This window comes from Glycine max, chromosome 15 (assembly GCF_000004515.6).
Source record: "Glycine max cultivar Williams 82 chromosome 15, Glycine_max_v4.0, whole genome shotgun sequence".
NCBI lineage: Eukaryota > Viridiplantae > Streptophyta > Magnoliopsida > Fabales > Fabaceae > Glycine > Glycine max.
The window spans coordinates 4,792,744-4,809,073 of record NC_038251.2 but is presented as its reverse complement, the minus strand read 5'-3'; the positions used below and the strand labels follow the sequence as shown (position 1 = coordinate 4,809,073).

At 29.7% G+C, this 16,330-nt stretch overlaps 3 protein-coding genes and 1 pseudogene across 3 annotated transcripts; 1 reads left to right on the top strand and 3 right to left on the bottom strand.

Annotated features, from left to right (window-relative positions):
• Positions 1-1,264: 1,264 nt before the first annotated feature.
• On the bottom strand, positions 1,265-1,933 carry LOC100811529 (pathogenesis-related protein 1-like; annotated as a pseudogene).
• Positions 1,934-3,984: 2,051 nt separating this feature from the next.
• On the top strand, positions 3,985-4,741 carry PRI1-9 (pathogenesis-related protein 1). Its single transcript, NM_001371209.1, has one exon. It carries the CDS (start codon positions 4,059-4,061, stop codon positions 4,581-4,583), a length of 525 nt encoding a protein of 174 aa, NP_001358138.1. The 5' UTR covers positions 3,985-4,058; the 3' UTR covers positions 4,584-4,741.
• Positions 4,742-11,215: 6,474 nt separating this feature from the next.
• Positions 11,216-11,976, bottom strand: PR1-8 (pathogenesis-related protein 1). The gene has a single exon (NM_001371208.1). The coding sequence runs from the start codon at positions 11,909-11,911 to the stop codon at positions 11,414-11,416; it is 498 nt and encodes a 165-aa protein (NP_001358137.1). The 5' UTR covers positions 11,912-11,976; the 3' UTR covers positions 11,216-11,413.
• A 3,041-nt stretch (positions 11,977-15,017) lies between these two features.
• Positions 15,018-15,848, bottom strand: PR1-7 (pathogenesis-related protein 1). Its single transcript, NM_001371207.1, has one exon. The coding sequence runs from the start codon at positions 15,804-15,806 to the stop codon at positions 15,312-15,314; it is 495 nt and encodes a 164-aa protein (NP_001358136.1). The 5' UTR covers positions 15,807-15,848; the 3' UTR covers positions 15,018-15,311.
• Between the last annotated feature and the right edge of the window lie 482 nt (positions 15,849-16,330).

Here is a 16,330-nt window from a genome sequence, read left to right as displayed (position 1 = left end):
CAGACACTGCTCATGAATTATACAATACCCACGACCTTACACTCGTGTTTTAAACACGTTCAACACAATTGCGCTACGATTTAACACTGGTTCCTAAATAGGAAACCTACATTTTCTCTTTAACACTGCGCATCAACGCTTTTCTCAAGATAACGCTGGTCGGGTATTGTACAATTCATAGCTTACAACACAAGTAATTTCACATCAAGTGTTAACTACACACTTATCCACAACTAGAACTCATTCACAATTTCACATCTCATAGTGTCACAATCCACCATCACATGTTTACACGTATCTCACAAATTAACACATGTTCAACTTTACACTTATACTCAATTTCAATAACAATATTATAATCTCAAAGCAACATGTTATTCTACAATTCATCACATACTCACAATTTGAATTATCATTTCATATCCTCAATATAACAATTTATACAAAAGACTATCACAACATGAGGACTAAAACCCCTCAAATAATATTACACAATTATATCCAAATCATAGGTCCAAATATACAAATATCAAGAGCACAATTTATCAAGCAATTTTCATCAGGACATCAATATTTTATTTATAATCATAAAGGAAAAATTGCAATTTAACAAACATCCCAAAATAAAATCCCAATTTAATCCTCTAAGGATCCCTACACATGTTCTCACTAATCCCCAACTGTGAATAACTCATCCCTTACCTCTAAGCGGGCTCACGTGTCTTCAGCCAGCGATAGCAACATCTCTAGCGGTTCCCGGAAATTCTTTCAATTATTCATCCGACTGCTCCGATAAAATTCCCAAACGTCAGAGAGACGGAGAAGAGATTGAAACCTCCACTTGTACTGTCTTCATACGATTCCTTTTTCTCCCTCCACGAATATTATCTCGCAAATCCCAACGGTGGAAGCGTGCGGAATTGAATTTCGAACAACATATCCAAATTTCACAATAATCCAACGGTTAACGAAACCTGGATCGTAGTTTTACCAAGACAGCTCTGGATTTCTGCGGGAAAGAAAAAGGCTACAATGCGAAGGGTTTTTCTCTCATTTCAGACATGATATCGAAATTCCCAACGGTGAGAATGCTCGGAATTGTGTTGCGAACATGATACTCAAATTTCACGACGATCCAACGGTGAACGGATTCAAGATCGTCGTTTTTCTGAGACTGGTTTGGTGGGCTGCGGGAAAAAGTAAGGGTTTTGAGAGGAGAAGGGGAAAAACGAAAATGAGGCCAAAAGGAGCCAACTGACTTAACATAACTATTTATACCTAGGGTACTCAGCCTATTATTTGCTCTATATTTATTTATTTATTACTAAAAAGCTTTTTAAATTTATTTACGAAAAATTGGGATGTTACAGGGGGTCATAGTTGCAAGTGATGAAAGTGCCTCCATTATCACATGTTACTTTGGCACATCCAAGACGCACTGAGTCTCTCCAAACGACCTGAGTGTAGTGCAGGCACTCTCCTCCAACACAGGAGTTGGAATCGTGGTCATAGTTGGCTTTCTCATCAACCCACATTTTCACTGCATCTGTGCCACTTAGTTCACCAGTGCTCATTGCAATATTCTCCCCGTATTCACCACCAGAGTGAATCAGTGCACAGTCACCTTTACGTTGATTAGCATAGTTCTCTGCATAAGCAGCAACCGAGTCATCCCAAGCCAAATCTGGAACACCCACCTCTGATCGTGCAGCGTTGTGTGCATCCACATGCTGAATCTTGAGCATCACCCACAATCACCAACCCCAACACACACATTACACAAAACGATAACTTAATGCACAACAACCCCATTATATTCACTAATTTGTTGCTTAAAAGGGGAATTGTTTTTGTTTGATTTGATGAATAAGCTTGGAAGCTCTTCTGAGGAGGGATTTTTTAACATGCATGGAATGGAAGCTGGTGTGAGATATATGCCAAGTACGGACAATCATCTTTGACGGAAACTTAAGTGAGATGACCTTTTCTTTTGTTGTTGTAAATTGTAAAAGTCGTTAATATTTTTAAAAATCACCACTATTTTAGCATGTGTATAAGTAGTAATTGAAAAACCACTAATAAAACGATGAGCAGCCACAATGACACAAATAATTAATTTTAATAAAACAACTTACTTTGGCTCTGAATATTTCAAATTACAGGCGTAGGTGATGTTCTAGCCAAATAGCTAGTGGAGCGCCTGCGAAAATTCAAATCGAACTTTTTTGGTATGCGTCTTTATCCAATTTGTTTATTTTGTAATGAAAAACGAAAACTGTGACACAACCAATGCAATTGGAAATCTTCACTGTTATATGCATCTTAAAAATTGGTTAAAACTATGTACCAAGTGGTGGTCTAAGAAATTCACCAAAAGAAAGTGGTGATGATGAAAGGTTATTTGATAATTTTTCGTTATCACACAGGTGGTCAGGAGTGGATTTATTCACTGTATAAGTTAGGTAAATATATAGCAGATTGCGCTTTGGTAATTGGTGATGATCGAGTTAAAGTGCAAACTCCACATATATATACATCAACTGCATGAGGACATGCATTATTGTTACACGAGTTGTTAATTTTTTTTATTCGTGAAAATTAAAAACGTATCAAGAAATTTACAACAATTCACTTATTCTTACTCAATTAATTAAATTAGATGTTTTTGGCAGAGAGGAGTCCTTAATTTGATACATTTTGTTCATATAATATAACTTTTATTATTTAATAATAGAGGCTTACATGAATTAACAGTGAGATTTTAATATTTGAACAAATTGAATAAATGAGCAATTCCATTTTAAAAGTTTGAGAGATACGACCAATTTAATGTTTAAAAGTAATAAAATAACAAAAAATTCCTAAAATTATTATTTGTTAATTATTTTAATCCAAAATTCATAAAGTTGTGTAATTTAAGTGACAATATTAACATACTTTTAAGAACTAAAATAATGATAAATAATTAAATTTAAAGAATAAAGTGAATCAAATAGAAAAAATGAAAAAAAAAAGGGTTCCAAATAACTAAAGGGAAAATAAAGCAAATACATTTATCTCATAAAAACTTAATTTAATTACTTAAAACTGGTATAAAGGATTCAGATGACAAATCCTAATCATCGATTATTTTACAAATGTATTTGATTCAGTTTGATTCATTTGTTATTTGGAATACAAATGTATTTGATTAATCCTGAAATATTTAATTGGTTTCAAAATTATCAAGGGTGCGGGTTATCCAACACAAGATTTTTTAAAGTTCAACAAGTGGTTTCAAAAGTTCAATCCTGAATATTTAATTGGTTTAAATATTGTAAGAGAAATTTTTTTCTGCTCATATTAGTTATTTTCAACTCTGAATATGATTATCTTCTATAAAAGATAGATGTGATTTCTACTTAAAACTATATTTAAAACTATTTGTCACCCATAGATTTTATGGTAAGGCATATTTCAATCCTCAAGAACATCATGTATTACACGATAACTTGATTAGTTGTGACAGGAAAAACATGATTCAAAGGCCTTGCATGTGTCATAGTTTTGGTTTTTCATTACAAAATAAATAAATTGGATAAAGACGTACGTATATCAATTTCCTAACAGTTCAATTTGAATTTTCAGTGGCGCGTCCAGCCGTCAACTATATGGCTAGAACATCACCTACTGCTATAATTTGATAGTATTATATTTGTAATTAGAGCCACAGTTGGTTTTATTAAAATTAATTATTTGTGTCAATATGGCTGCTTATCAATTTACTAGTGGTTTTCTTTGTTATTCTATGTATATACACATGCTAAAATTAATAGTGGTCATAAAAAAATGTTACATTTACAACAAGAAGAAGAACAAAAGAAAAAGTCATCCATCTAACTTTTCCGTCAAAGATGACTGTCTGTACTCCTTCGCATGCTTGTCACCAGCTTCCATTCCAAAACCCTATAAATACCTCACAGGAGCTCCAACCTTATTCATCAAATTAATTAACACCTTTCCATTTAGTATCAATTTCTATATAGCTAAAGAAAGTGATATCAAGCATAAGTAATATAATGGGATACTTGTGCATTAAGGTTTCGTTTTGTGTGATGTGTGTGTTGGGGTTGGTGATTGTGGGTGATGTTGCCTATGCTCAAGATTCAGCTCAAGACTATGTAAATGCACACAATGCTGCACGAGCAGAGGTGAGTTCTCAATCACCAAGAGCAAATGTAATTGTTCCAAGTTTGGCTTGGGATGATACGGTTGCTGCTTATGCAGAGAGCTATGCTAATCAACGTAAAGGTGACTGTGCACTGATCCACTCTGGTGGAAAATATGGGGAGAATATTGCAATGAGCACTGGTGAACTAAGTGGCACAGATGCAGTGAAAATGTGGGTTGATGAGAAAGCCAACTATGACTACAATTCCAATTCCTGTGTTGGCGGAGAGTGCCTGCACTACACTCAGGTTGTTTGGGCCCACTCTCTGCGTCTTGGATGTGCCAAAGTGACATGTGATAATGGAGGCACTTTCATCACTTGCAACTATGATCCCCCTGGCAACTTGGTTGGTGAAAGTCCCTACGAACTGTAGCTGCTAGATACCACATACTTTATATATTTTGAATAAATGAATGAATAACACCATAAATTTAGGTGATGTACACTTCAATTTCATGTAATATTACTTCTCAATGTATTGAAATAATTATAATACTTAATAAAAATAATACATGTTCGAGTGTTATTATCGGGTGACAGTGTTCATATATGTATATATATCCTACTTTTATTTTACTTTTTATATTGAGAAAAGTGCCTAATAAAGGCTACTATCGTAACTCCTACTAGGAATGTTAAAACCGTATTGAAAGAGGTATGACAAAATCATCAACTTTTGAACCCGGAAAAAATGCACTTAAAATCAGTAGGGGTTTAATTGACAGAGTGAGTAGTCTATTTGCTTTGTTCTTCTGCTTCAATCAATAATATGCTCTCTATCTGTATATTCGCCTGATGCTTTCAAATCGATCTGAGTTACGTTAAGATGCAAAACTGTAGAATAAATGGTTAAAAATGACCAACTATTGCTTCAATTAATTAAATATATATAAATAATCTTGGGTAGATATATGATGTCCCGATAGCATAAGTAATTTAAATAATTTGTTAGATTTTTCTTTTGTGTGAGCATGAATGACAAATATATTGCCAGTTAATTTTTTTATCAAATAATTAAAAACCACTTTAAGTTTAACTTTTAAAATAATTATTACAAAATATTATTAAATTTTAATTACACGATAATTCACAATTAAATAAAAATACAATTATTTTTACACTGTATCAATAAATTTTAATTGAATTATTACTTTAAAAAATATATAACATTCTATTATTATATAAGTAAGTTCTGTCAAAAAAAATATTATACCAGTAAGATAACTAATTTTAAAAATGAAATACTAGACTGTTTATTATAGAATAAATTGCATTAACACCCTTATGGTTTCATCAAATTTCTTTTGTTATTTTTCCTTTTTTTATCCTTACATGACTCCTTTAATTATCTGAAAAAAAACATTACACTAATACTCGTCATACATGCACTATACCACTCCCTCCCTTATTTACTTTAAACATATTACACCATATACTACCAATTTTCATATATGCAGGTTTTTTAGTCTCCAAAAATGAAAACATTTGATTATGTGATATATAGAAATTAATTGCGACCACATAATTCTTGGTCCTTGGAAACTTAATAATTTCTTAAACAGGTTGATGTAAACTTAAAAAAAGTAAACGGTTGTATACAATCTCAAAAAACGAAAGAACATTTGTTTAATTCTTGCGAAAAAAACGAAAGACATTTGGAAGGCAATCTTTCTGTGGATGGGTGTACAACAGTTAACATTAACGGATATTGCCCAACACTACAATCAGTTTGAAAACTTTTTTTCAGGTCAGCTCAACTCGAAGTGGAAGCTGATGATTTGGCATGCAGCAGTATGATCATTATGGAATGCTAGAAATGGCATCCTTTTTAGAGAACAAACTTTTTATGGTGCTGCAATCTTTGACACTATCAGATCTTTTTCATGGCAGTGGCTAATATATAAGAGGAAGGAAAAGGTTCCTTTGTTCTTCTTGGACCGGATGACAAGTCCTATGCTTTGTCTCCAATCATCTTACACATTATTGCACATGTTCTTGTAGAGGTTTTAGACTTTTTGTTTTCTGTATATCAGTCTAAAGCACAGAACTTTAGCTACAAATTTTTTGTCTGCTGTCTTCGGTATCATCTGACAGCATGATCAATTACTAAGTTGATCATTTGTACACTATATCTAATCGCATATATTGTTATATATAATTAATTTATTGCTAGTATATGATTTCTAATCGGTAAATGTACTGTAAAATTATTTATATTCAGAATATATAAATATTAAACTTTTATTAAAACTACTAATATCTTTCATATATAGTCTCCGGTCCACCATTATAATTAAGCATGCGATTAGGCCAATGATTCTCTTTCCTTAATGTTCATTGAATCTATATATATATAGACTAGAGGAGATATCGTCAGAGATACTCATCCCAGTTATAAATGATATTTCAGAATAACACACTTGCTCGTCAAATAGTCTATATATATATATATAGACTATTGATTAAATTATATTAAAAATTATAAAATTACGTTAAAATTCATTAAATAAGAAATATAAATTAATCCCTTTATCCCATTATAATTACGGTGTAAGAGAAAAAAAAATTATTTTAAAATAATTATTATTTTAACTTTTCAATATAATATTAATTAATTTTTTTTATTTATATTTCTTATAATAGTAATGATATACAACAAAATTTATAAATGAGTTAATGATGATATAAGATTAATTTTATAAAATTATTATTTATTTTTATTTTTTGTGTAAAATAATCTAAGATGATTATTACTTTGAAACGAATGAATTCCAAGGAGTTTCAATCAATTTAAGCTAATAATAATAATGTATACATGAAAGAATGTGATAGACTAGGTCGCTAGCATTTTTGACTAAGTAAATGTGCATATATAGCAGGTACCACTTTATAGAGTTACATAAGCTTACACACCTTCAATGCATTGATTTTCTCTTGTAGATTCTCAGTGGACTCCCTCAGCTTTTGAGCTTCCTCTCGTAACTGAGAAACAACTCGAACTGCATCACTTAATATAACAGCCTTGTCCATTTTGAGAGGCTTTCTAGGGTCCAAGATAGACCCCAGTTCCATAAACCTTTAAAACAATGTTTAGAACAAGTCACGTGAGAGAGAGCTAGTAGATTAGATCAAAAACAGAGAAAAGAAAAAGATAGATAAAAAGAGGATAAATGAAATAGAGTAGAGATGCCTGTCATTAAGTCGATCCCTTCGCATTTTCTCTCTACATGCTTTAGAATCAGATGGCCTCAAACTGTAATAGGATTTTATAAACAAACTAATGAGTGATATATAGAAGAAACAAAGAAGGCTCTATAATGCACAAAAGATAGATAGATAAACAGATACAACAATTGCTTGGTTGAAAATTACAGAAGTACTTTTACGAAATCCAATACAAAATTGTGTGTTTCAATGCATGAATTGAGAAGAAAAATATTTGTTACTTCTAAAGTAAAAGTATTTTTGAGCTCTTCTAACTTTCAGACAGAACCGTTCAAAAACATTAAAAAAAAACTTTTACAAGATATTTATATATTTTCGGTACCTAGAAAAATTACCAAATTACCTTTGCAAAGAATAGAACATGTCTTGTTCCCACGATTTTTTATTTTTTTTTTGCAATTCCAGAAGTCTTATTATTCTTTAATTTATTCTTATCAAACAAAATGTATATAAATAAAATGATTTAATCGTTAGATAATCAGGATGATATATTTTCTTAATATATTTTTGTTTTGTTTATATTTTCAAATTTTATTTAAAATTTAAAATATCCATATAATAATACATGAAAAACTTTTTAGTAACTATAAATAGAATTTCATAAATGTTCACTGTGCTAAACATTTAAAAAGAAAGATCTACATATTATAAAAAAAATTAATAATCAAGCGTTAAAATATTTCACTTTTTTTCTGAGGTTAACCCGTAATATTTCAAACATTTAGAATATATGTGGAGTTTATTTTTTCTGAGCTTATTTTTCCATTGATGGCACTACTAACAGGGATGTTGGGTGGCGTCTTTGAAATTGGAGGTGGAATACTGATTAGTTCACTTCTTCTTCGGATTGGAGTAACTCCCGAGGTAAGTTATGCTATCATAGGCTTTATTAAATGTCGTCTATACTAAGCATTAGTGTGATCTATAATGAATCTTATTGTAGATTAAAGTGGCAAGTAAACTAGTTATTGTCATGTACTAAGCAATTTTTATTCAAAATTCATAATTGAGAATCAATTATTAGGAATTATTAATTCTCTTTATCTCTATTCTTCTTTTCTTTCCATCATTTTCTCGTAATTGTAAAACCTTTCATAATAATGAGAGACTAAATCTCATTGTTGGGAGTCTAGCAATCCAACGCTTGTGATGTAATGATTTTTACTATCTATTTTATGTTATTTCAATTTTATTATCTCTTTTATGTACTTAATTTTATTGATTGTGGTTTGATCACGCATATTCAAGGAATGTTTTAGGATTTAGACATTGAAAAATGTAGAATATCTAAATAATTCATTTTTAGAGATAGAATGACATTGTTTAATTTGTTCTATGCATCTTTGTTTATAATGTAATTTAACTAGTTTATTTTTTTAAGGGATTAGGAAAATAATTATGTAAATTAGACTCTTTCATATGGGAGATCATGATTGGAGTATATAAGTAGATGTAAGTGATAATTGAAATAATATTAAATAGAGAAAATCATTAACATTATATTGAAAGTAATTTTGATAGACTAGGTCCTAACATACTCATATTCTAAATCAACCTTCACATCAGAGTCCCCCGTGTTTGTTTTTCTTGCCTTTGCATGTTTTAGATGGTTTCATTTTATGTCAATTTACTTTTTATTTTTCATCTAGTTCTCAAATCTTTGATTCCATCCATTAATTGCTTGAAAAATTGGATAAACATAACACTAAGTATAAATAAAATTCATATGAACTCGATAATGGAACTTCCCTTTTACTTTATTAGGACAGTTTGACAAATTTACCAATGTGTAAAAAAGAAAAGAAAAGAAAAGTTGGTAACGTGAATCAATATGTACCAAATCCTGTAGCCGTAGATTGATTAATTTCTGTGAAAAGTTTATAGAAATTTTTATACAAAATCTATGACCATAAGCAGTTGGAGCATGGAGCATAGAGCATGGATGTATGTAGCATGTATCCTCCACTTGCAGAAACATGACGAATTTGCAGGGAATTTTCCCCTCGTGAATTGACCAGGAAACAAAATTAACAACCTTTTTATTTTCTTGGTCAATGGATGCGCATATTCCAGGTCTATTTGGCTGTTCTTGAATCCACTAGAAATATCTAGATATTTTTTATTATTCGAGACAAATAAATCATCATGCATATACAAAAACTTTTCTTTTGAGTATTCAAAAATGCTAGTTAAGTTAAAACAATTCATGGTGAGAGATCCTTTATATTAATCTTGAATATATTTTGATACTATCTTAAATCCTTAAGAATGTGAGTTTAAGTCTGTTAACTTAATCTTATAACTCATTTATATATTCTATTTTGATTTTATTTTTACTGGAGGTGCGATTTAGGTTTTTTTCAATAATATGTTTACAGATTTTTGAATTCCATCAATAATTAAATTAAAGAATTCTCAAGTTTTAAATAAATACATAATACATATACTTTAATTATCTTATTTTGCTGAAGACATTTCCTTTCTTTATACACTTCAATGATACATACAGTATAATCTTCATATAAAAATTGAGAGAAAAAAATTAAGATATAAAGATGAAGAGGAGAAGAGAAAGCAGAAAAAATGATAAATTTTTAGATACTTAGATAAATAAAAATAAGGAAGAAAATAAAGAGAAAGAAAAACTTGAGTGTGTTCTATTTTCATTTTTTAAAAGAAAATAAAAAATAAGAATAAAAATATGTTTGTTTAAAATTTAGAAAATATTTTCTTTAAAAACATATCCAAAACTGAAAATAATAAATTAACATTTTCAATCTTTTTTGAAGAAGTAAAAATGCAATGTGGTACCTTAAAGTACTTTCTTCTCTCGACTCATATTTTATAAATCTTGAAATTTTGAAAATAAAAATTATTTTAAGATAATAAAAACAAAAAATAAACACTCGCTTATCTTAATTGGTATCTTTCATTCTTTATTAGATAAAAATGGAGAAGAAATAAAATATGATTATATTAAGTAAGGGCATTTATGAGTTGTCTTGTCTCACTAGTTAGTAGTTACCTATCTCGACTAAGCTCAAAGTTACTTTGATGAGTTGGTGTTCAAGAAGTTAAAACCTAATGTATTTTGAGGACTAATTCAAGTTATATTCTGGGTTATCCCAACTTATAATGTCATATTTTAAAAAAAATATATATACATTTTAAATAATTATGTATTAACAATACAATCTTATGGCATATAATAGATAATATTTTATGTAACATGTTATTATATTTATATTGATATTTTTTAAGGAATATTTATATTAATATTATGTATCTTGAAATATATATTTTGGAATTTACCTTGATTTTAATTGTGTACTCTTTTAATTTTACTATTTAATTATATATAATATTAAGATTTATATTTTATGTCAATAATTTTTTGGATGTGTACGTAGAGACTTAGGAAAACACGTTGTAGAACATACACCCTTAATTAATTAATACAGTATTAAGGTTTTTTTTATCAGTATTAAGTGAGGTTTAAACTATTGTAATATAAATAAAAAATAGGAAACTTTTGTCATTACGGGATTTCCTACCATTTCTTCCTTGATTGTCATTTTAGATTGGAAAAAAGAGATAAAGGTGAACACAGATTCTTTTAACCCCACTTTTCTCGAGGACGTGCGACTCCACATTTAAATTTTTTTGTTATATATATTTTTTTCATTTCCTTAATCCTTATGTTCCAAACATGCTTTAAGTGAAAGTCATTAATTAATTTCAAAGAGGTTATATAAAACAAATCAAATACACGCCACAACGTTCAAGACTAACATCATTATATATTAATCATGTGAGTCATGTACTCACATGTATATATTACTATACAACGGGAAAATATCATATACACCATGAATTTATAGTCGTCACGTAGCTAAATCCATGATGTTAAGATTTATTTCTTAATATATAAGCCAGCAATCTGAAGTGGTAGCTTGCTAGCTGCTACACTGCAACTACTTAGTAGGGTCTTTGGCCAACATAGTTGCCAGGAGGAGCATAGTTGCAAGTAATGAAAGTGCCTCCATTGTCACACCTTACTTTTCCACATCCAAGACGCACAGAGTTTTTCCAAACAACCTGAGTGTAGTGCCTGCACTCCCCACCAACGCACGTGTTGGAATTGTAGTCATACTTGGATTTCTCATCAACCCACAATTTCACTGCATTTGTACCACTTAGGTTACCGGTGCTTCCGGCAAGATTCTCCCCGTATTTTCCATCACCACCAGAGTGGACAAGTTTGCAGTCACCTTTGCGTTGGTTAGCATAGTTCTGTGCAAAAGCCGCAACTGTGTCATCCCAAACTATATTTGGAACACCAACCTGTGATCTTGCAGCGTTGTGTGCATTAACAAAGTCTGTTGGTGAGTCTTGAGCATACGCAGCATGATCACCCACAATGACTAACCCTAACAAACACAACACAGAAAACGAAACCTTAATCCCCGACCCCATTATATTAACTATGGTTAATTTTAATTATAAAAGGGAGGCGTTTGATGAATAAGGTTGGAGATCTTGAGTGCTATTTATAGGGATTCTAACGTGGGAAGGTTGTTCTTAGAACTCACAAGGGTTCATAGTAGAATTTTCAAAATCATGATTAAAAAGACTAGATGGCTTGCTAGTGTGCATGGCTGACGTCTATCTACTACGTAATAATATCACTAAAGTAGTGGTCTATCTTCTACGTAATAATATCACTAATACTTTCTTGGATAAAGGAAAAATAGGATAGAAAATAGAAAGAGAGAGGGGAGTGTTGTGACTTGAATCGCACCCGTACGGGAGATGACAAAATATATATAAAGAAAAAAAAAAACTAAATGAAATCGCCACCAATTTTTTTCATTAAATTGTAAAAAATTTGGAAGAAAATAAAATAAAAATAGTCTATGAAAAATCAAGTTATAGATTCAATTCCGGAGTAAGTTATGCGGATGGAAGGGCAAAAACTAAGTAAAAGGAAAGAAAAAGAAAGAGAACGGGAAAAAAGTAGAAGGAAAATAAAAGAAAGAGAAGGTGATAAGATGATTATATGAATTGTTTGATAGGAAAGAAAATAAATTAAAAATTTATTTCATTGAGTACAAAGTGAAAGAAAATAAAAGAAAATTATATTTTTAAATATCCTTATATAATAAATAAAAAAGAATGGCCATAAAAATAAGGTTTGAATTAGTCTTTTATTGTGAATTCACTCTTGTCTTTCCAAACCGCGGATTCAATTTTGTTTGGATCCTACCATAATTTTAATTTTTTTATTTCTTCACTTTATCTGGTGTTTCAAACCGTGGAAAAAAGAGAGTAAAAAGTCATTTTCCCCCTCTGTTATCCATCCTTCCAAAATCAGTTATTTCAGACAAATGGTAAATTTCACTGCACCCCTAATACATCCATTAAAATAAACTTTCCCTTACGCAACCCTTTTCATTAACAATGTATAATATGAAGATAATGGTTATTTTATTATATTGTTGTGAATAAGGAAATATAATAAAAGAAAAAGTTCTATAAAAAAAGGCCAATTTTTTTTTGTCAAGTTGTCACAACAACTTGGACAAATTGGCCACCTCTAGACAAAAGAGTGGGCTTAACAAGGCTTCGAGCCTAAAATTGGACCATATAATTAATTAACATAGTTGTTTGTTATGTGAGACTCAAATATTATATTTTTTTTAATTTATCTATTTATCATTTATTTTAAAGGAAATTTATTCAAAGAACTATTTTAAAAAAAAAAAAAATTCACATATTGTACAAATTATTATTATTATTATTTCAATTTAGACAACAATGCACCAAAAGAAAAGCAAAAGATATTTCTCAATTACTTAAAAATTATAGGTTTAATAAAAATTTATATATGTAAAAAATATATTATTAGATAAAAAATTAATTACTATAAAATTTATTATATAAATTTATATGTGTATTAAATATATATTATAAAATATATTTTCAAAATTAATTGCGATATTAATTATTTTTTAATATAATTAGTCTATTAGTTTAATTGGTTAAAATGTTTTTTCAGTTATATGTAAGGATATTTTTTAGTTTTCTTTCTCACTGCATGTATTGAGAAAAATGAAGATGCTGGAAGAAAATCCCAAACACCTAATAAGATGTCATTGACTTATTGGCATTGTCCAGTCCAAAATTAAGGCCGAATTGATCTAATTTATTCTGGGCAATAGAAATAAGGAGTCTAACTTATGTGGGTATTTGTAGAAATTTACAAAAAAATGTTTTAAAATATTTTAAAAAACACTTTTACTACATTTTTCATTTATTTTAATATTTTATTTTAAAAATTAACTTTAATATTTTCAACAAAATTATTCAAATATCGATGAATAATTCTTAAAAATAAAAAATGAATAAATAACAAAATTATTTTGTGAGCTCCAAACAAAATAATTCTCTAAAGTATAAACTCAAATAAAACTACAATAAAATATAATTTGAAATAAAATAATATTCTAAATCATAAGTACAAATAATATATATATATAATATTTAAATATTTTAATATTAACAAATACAAGTATCATGATATTTGTCTTTACTCTATTGACAAATAACTAATGAAAATATCTAGTCCATTACCTATCAGTATCCACTAATATATATATATATATATATATATATTGATAATTTTATTTGTGGATATCTGCAAGTGCCTACTCATCCGCATGTCAAGTTATTTTTGACAGCTCTTTGCCTATATAACAAAAATACAGTATAAAGTACGTATTAATAAAAAAAATACAAGAGAAAGTGTACACAAAACCAAGACAAAAAATCAATCGGTGCCTTTTAAGTGGTGGACTACACTGCAGATGTACTATTATTAATTTATATCAAAATGTAATTCGAGCTGCACATTACAGGTTGAAATGACCCTTTTCTTTTTTCCTTTGTATTATATATCATGCTACCACACAATATATATTGTTTTAAGGGTAAATCTCTCATACTTTGTTTGAATGTATAAGGCTTAAAATAGAGAAGAAGGAAAATAAGAATATAGATATATAATGGAAAGATATATAATTTAGATGGATAAAAATAAATGAATTTTATAAAAAAATAATATTTTTATTATAATTTTAAAAAATTAATTTTATAATATAATATTTTTAAACATAAATTATTTATTATTTTTTAAAAAAATATTATTAAATATTAAATAATTAAACCAAGAAATTAAAAAAAGTGATCATTTTCCTTCCCATATTATTCCAATTTTAAGAGGAAATATTTTTTGGTGGATGTGAGGGAAATAACTTGCCTCATTATTTTTCCTTTCAAATAAACCACGAAAATTTATTTTAACCAAAACAAACAAGGGTTAGTTAATTCTCTTCAATGAAATTATTGCCTTGTAAAAGGCCAGCCAATTACATGGACTTGGCCATTTACATGTTGCATTATTGCAACACATCTCACACCAATTCGCAGGGATTTTTTTTATAATTAATTAAAGTGAACAGATAAATAAAGGAGCATATATATAGAGTACCAACAAAACAAGGAAAAAGGAAAAATAATAAATAAATGAATAAATATATCGATTAAAAAAACTTCCTGCGAGCTGCGATACAGCAGCAGCATATATATGTGATACGGCCAAAGAAAACCAACTTCCAGGTGACCAAGCAAGTTTATTTTTACCAGCATATGACAACGAAGTATGAGTATGAGTTATAAAGTGTGATGAACACTATGTTATTTCAATACATTGAAAAGTATTACAACACGAATTTAAAGTCGTTGGCTAAATTCATGATGCTATGCTTGCATGTTATTATGATTTAATCTGAAGTGGTAGCTTCTACATCGAAACAACTTAGTATGGTCTTTGGCCAATATAGTTGCCAGGGGGAGCATAGTTGCAACCTATGAATGTGCCTCCATTGTTACACCTTACTTTGGCACATCCAAGGCGCAAAGAGTTTCTCCAAACGACCTGAGTGTAGTGCAGGCACTCCCCACCAACACACGAGTTGGAGTTGTAGTTATACTTGGATTTCTCATTCACCCACAATTGCACTGCATCTTTCCCACTTAGGTTACCGGTGCTTCCTGCAAGATTCTCCCCGTATTTTCCATCACCACCAGAGTGGACGAGTTTGCAGTCACCTTTGCGTTGGTTAGCATAGTTCTGTGCAAAAGCAGCGACTGCGTTATCCCAAACTATATTTGGAACACCAACCTGTGATCTTGCAGCGTTGTGTGCATTAACATAGTCTGTTGGTGAGTCTTGAGCATACGCAACATGATCACCCACAATGACTAACCCCAACACACACAATAGACATAATGAAATCTTGTACAACCCCATTTTGGTTGATATATATTAATTTCTTCAACTATGGTGTTTGATGAATTAAGGTTGGAGCTCTGGTGGGGTATTTATACAAATTTTAACATGGAAATTTTTTGGTTAGGAAGGATCAGTAGTAAGCACTAATTAATTATAAGCAAGAAATTAAAAGAATAGTACGTACGTTGAATTTTCAAAATGATAATGCGTGGATGACTAAGAAACTAGATTACTTGCTGTTGAGGTTGCGGTGTCTGCATTGTACCTAATTCTTATTGGATTACATTATGGAAAAACTCCCCGTGAAAACGACAAAAATAGGAAGAAATATATATTGAAAAATGAGTTGAAAAAGAAGAAGAAAAATACAAATGTAAAATGGGATGAAAGAGAGAGATACCAGAAGATCATAGTGCAGTTCAATTAATCGGCGAAATAAGTTTTCTCCATAGATTAAAATCAGTTTACACATTAATTAGAATTAACTTTTTAAAAAAATCAAAATCTTTTAACTTCTCTACAAAAATTATTTTAACTTATGT

Excerpts from the sequence above, each read along its gene's own strand:
- PRI1-9 (NM_001371209.1), top strand. The coding sequence starts at position 4,059 with ATGGGATACTTGTGCATTAAGGTTTCGTTTTGTGTGATGTGTGTGTTG.
- PR1-8 (NM_001371208.1), bottom strand. The coding sequence starts at position 11,911 with ATGGGGTCGGGGATTAAGGTTTCGTTTTCTGTGTTGTGTTTGTTAGGG.
- PR1-7 (NM_001371207.1), bottom strand. The coding sequence starts at position 15,806 with ATGGGGTTGTACAAGATTTCATTATGTCTATTGTGTGTGTTGGGGTTA.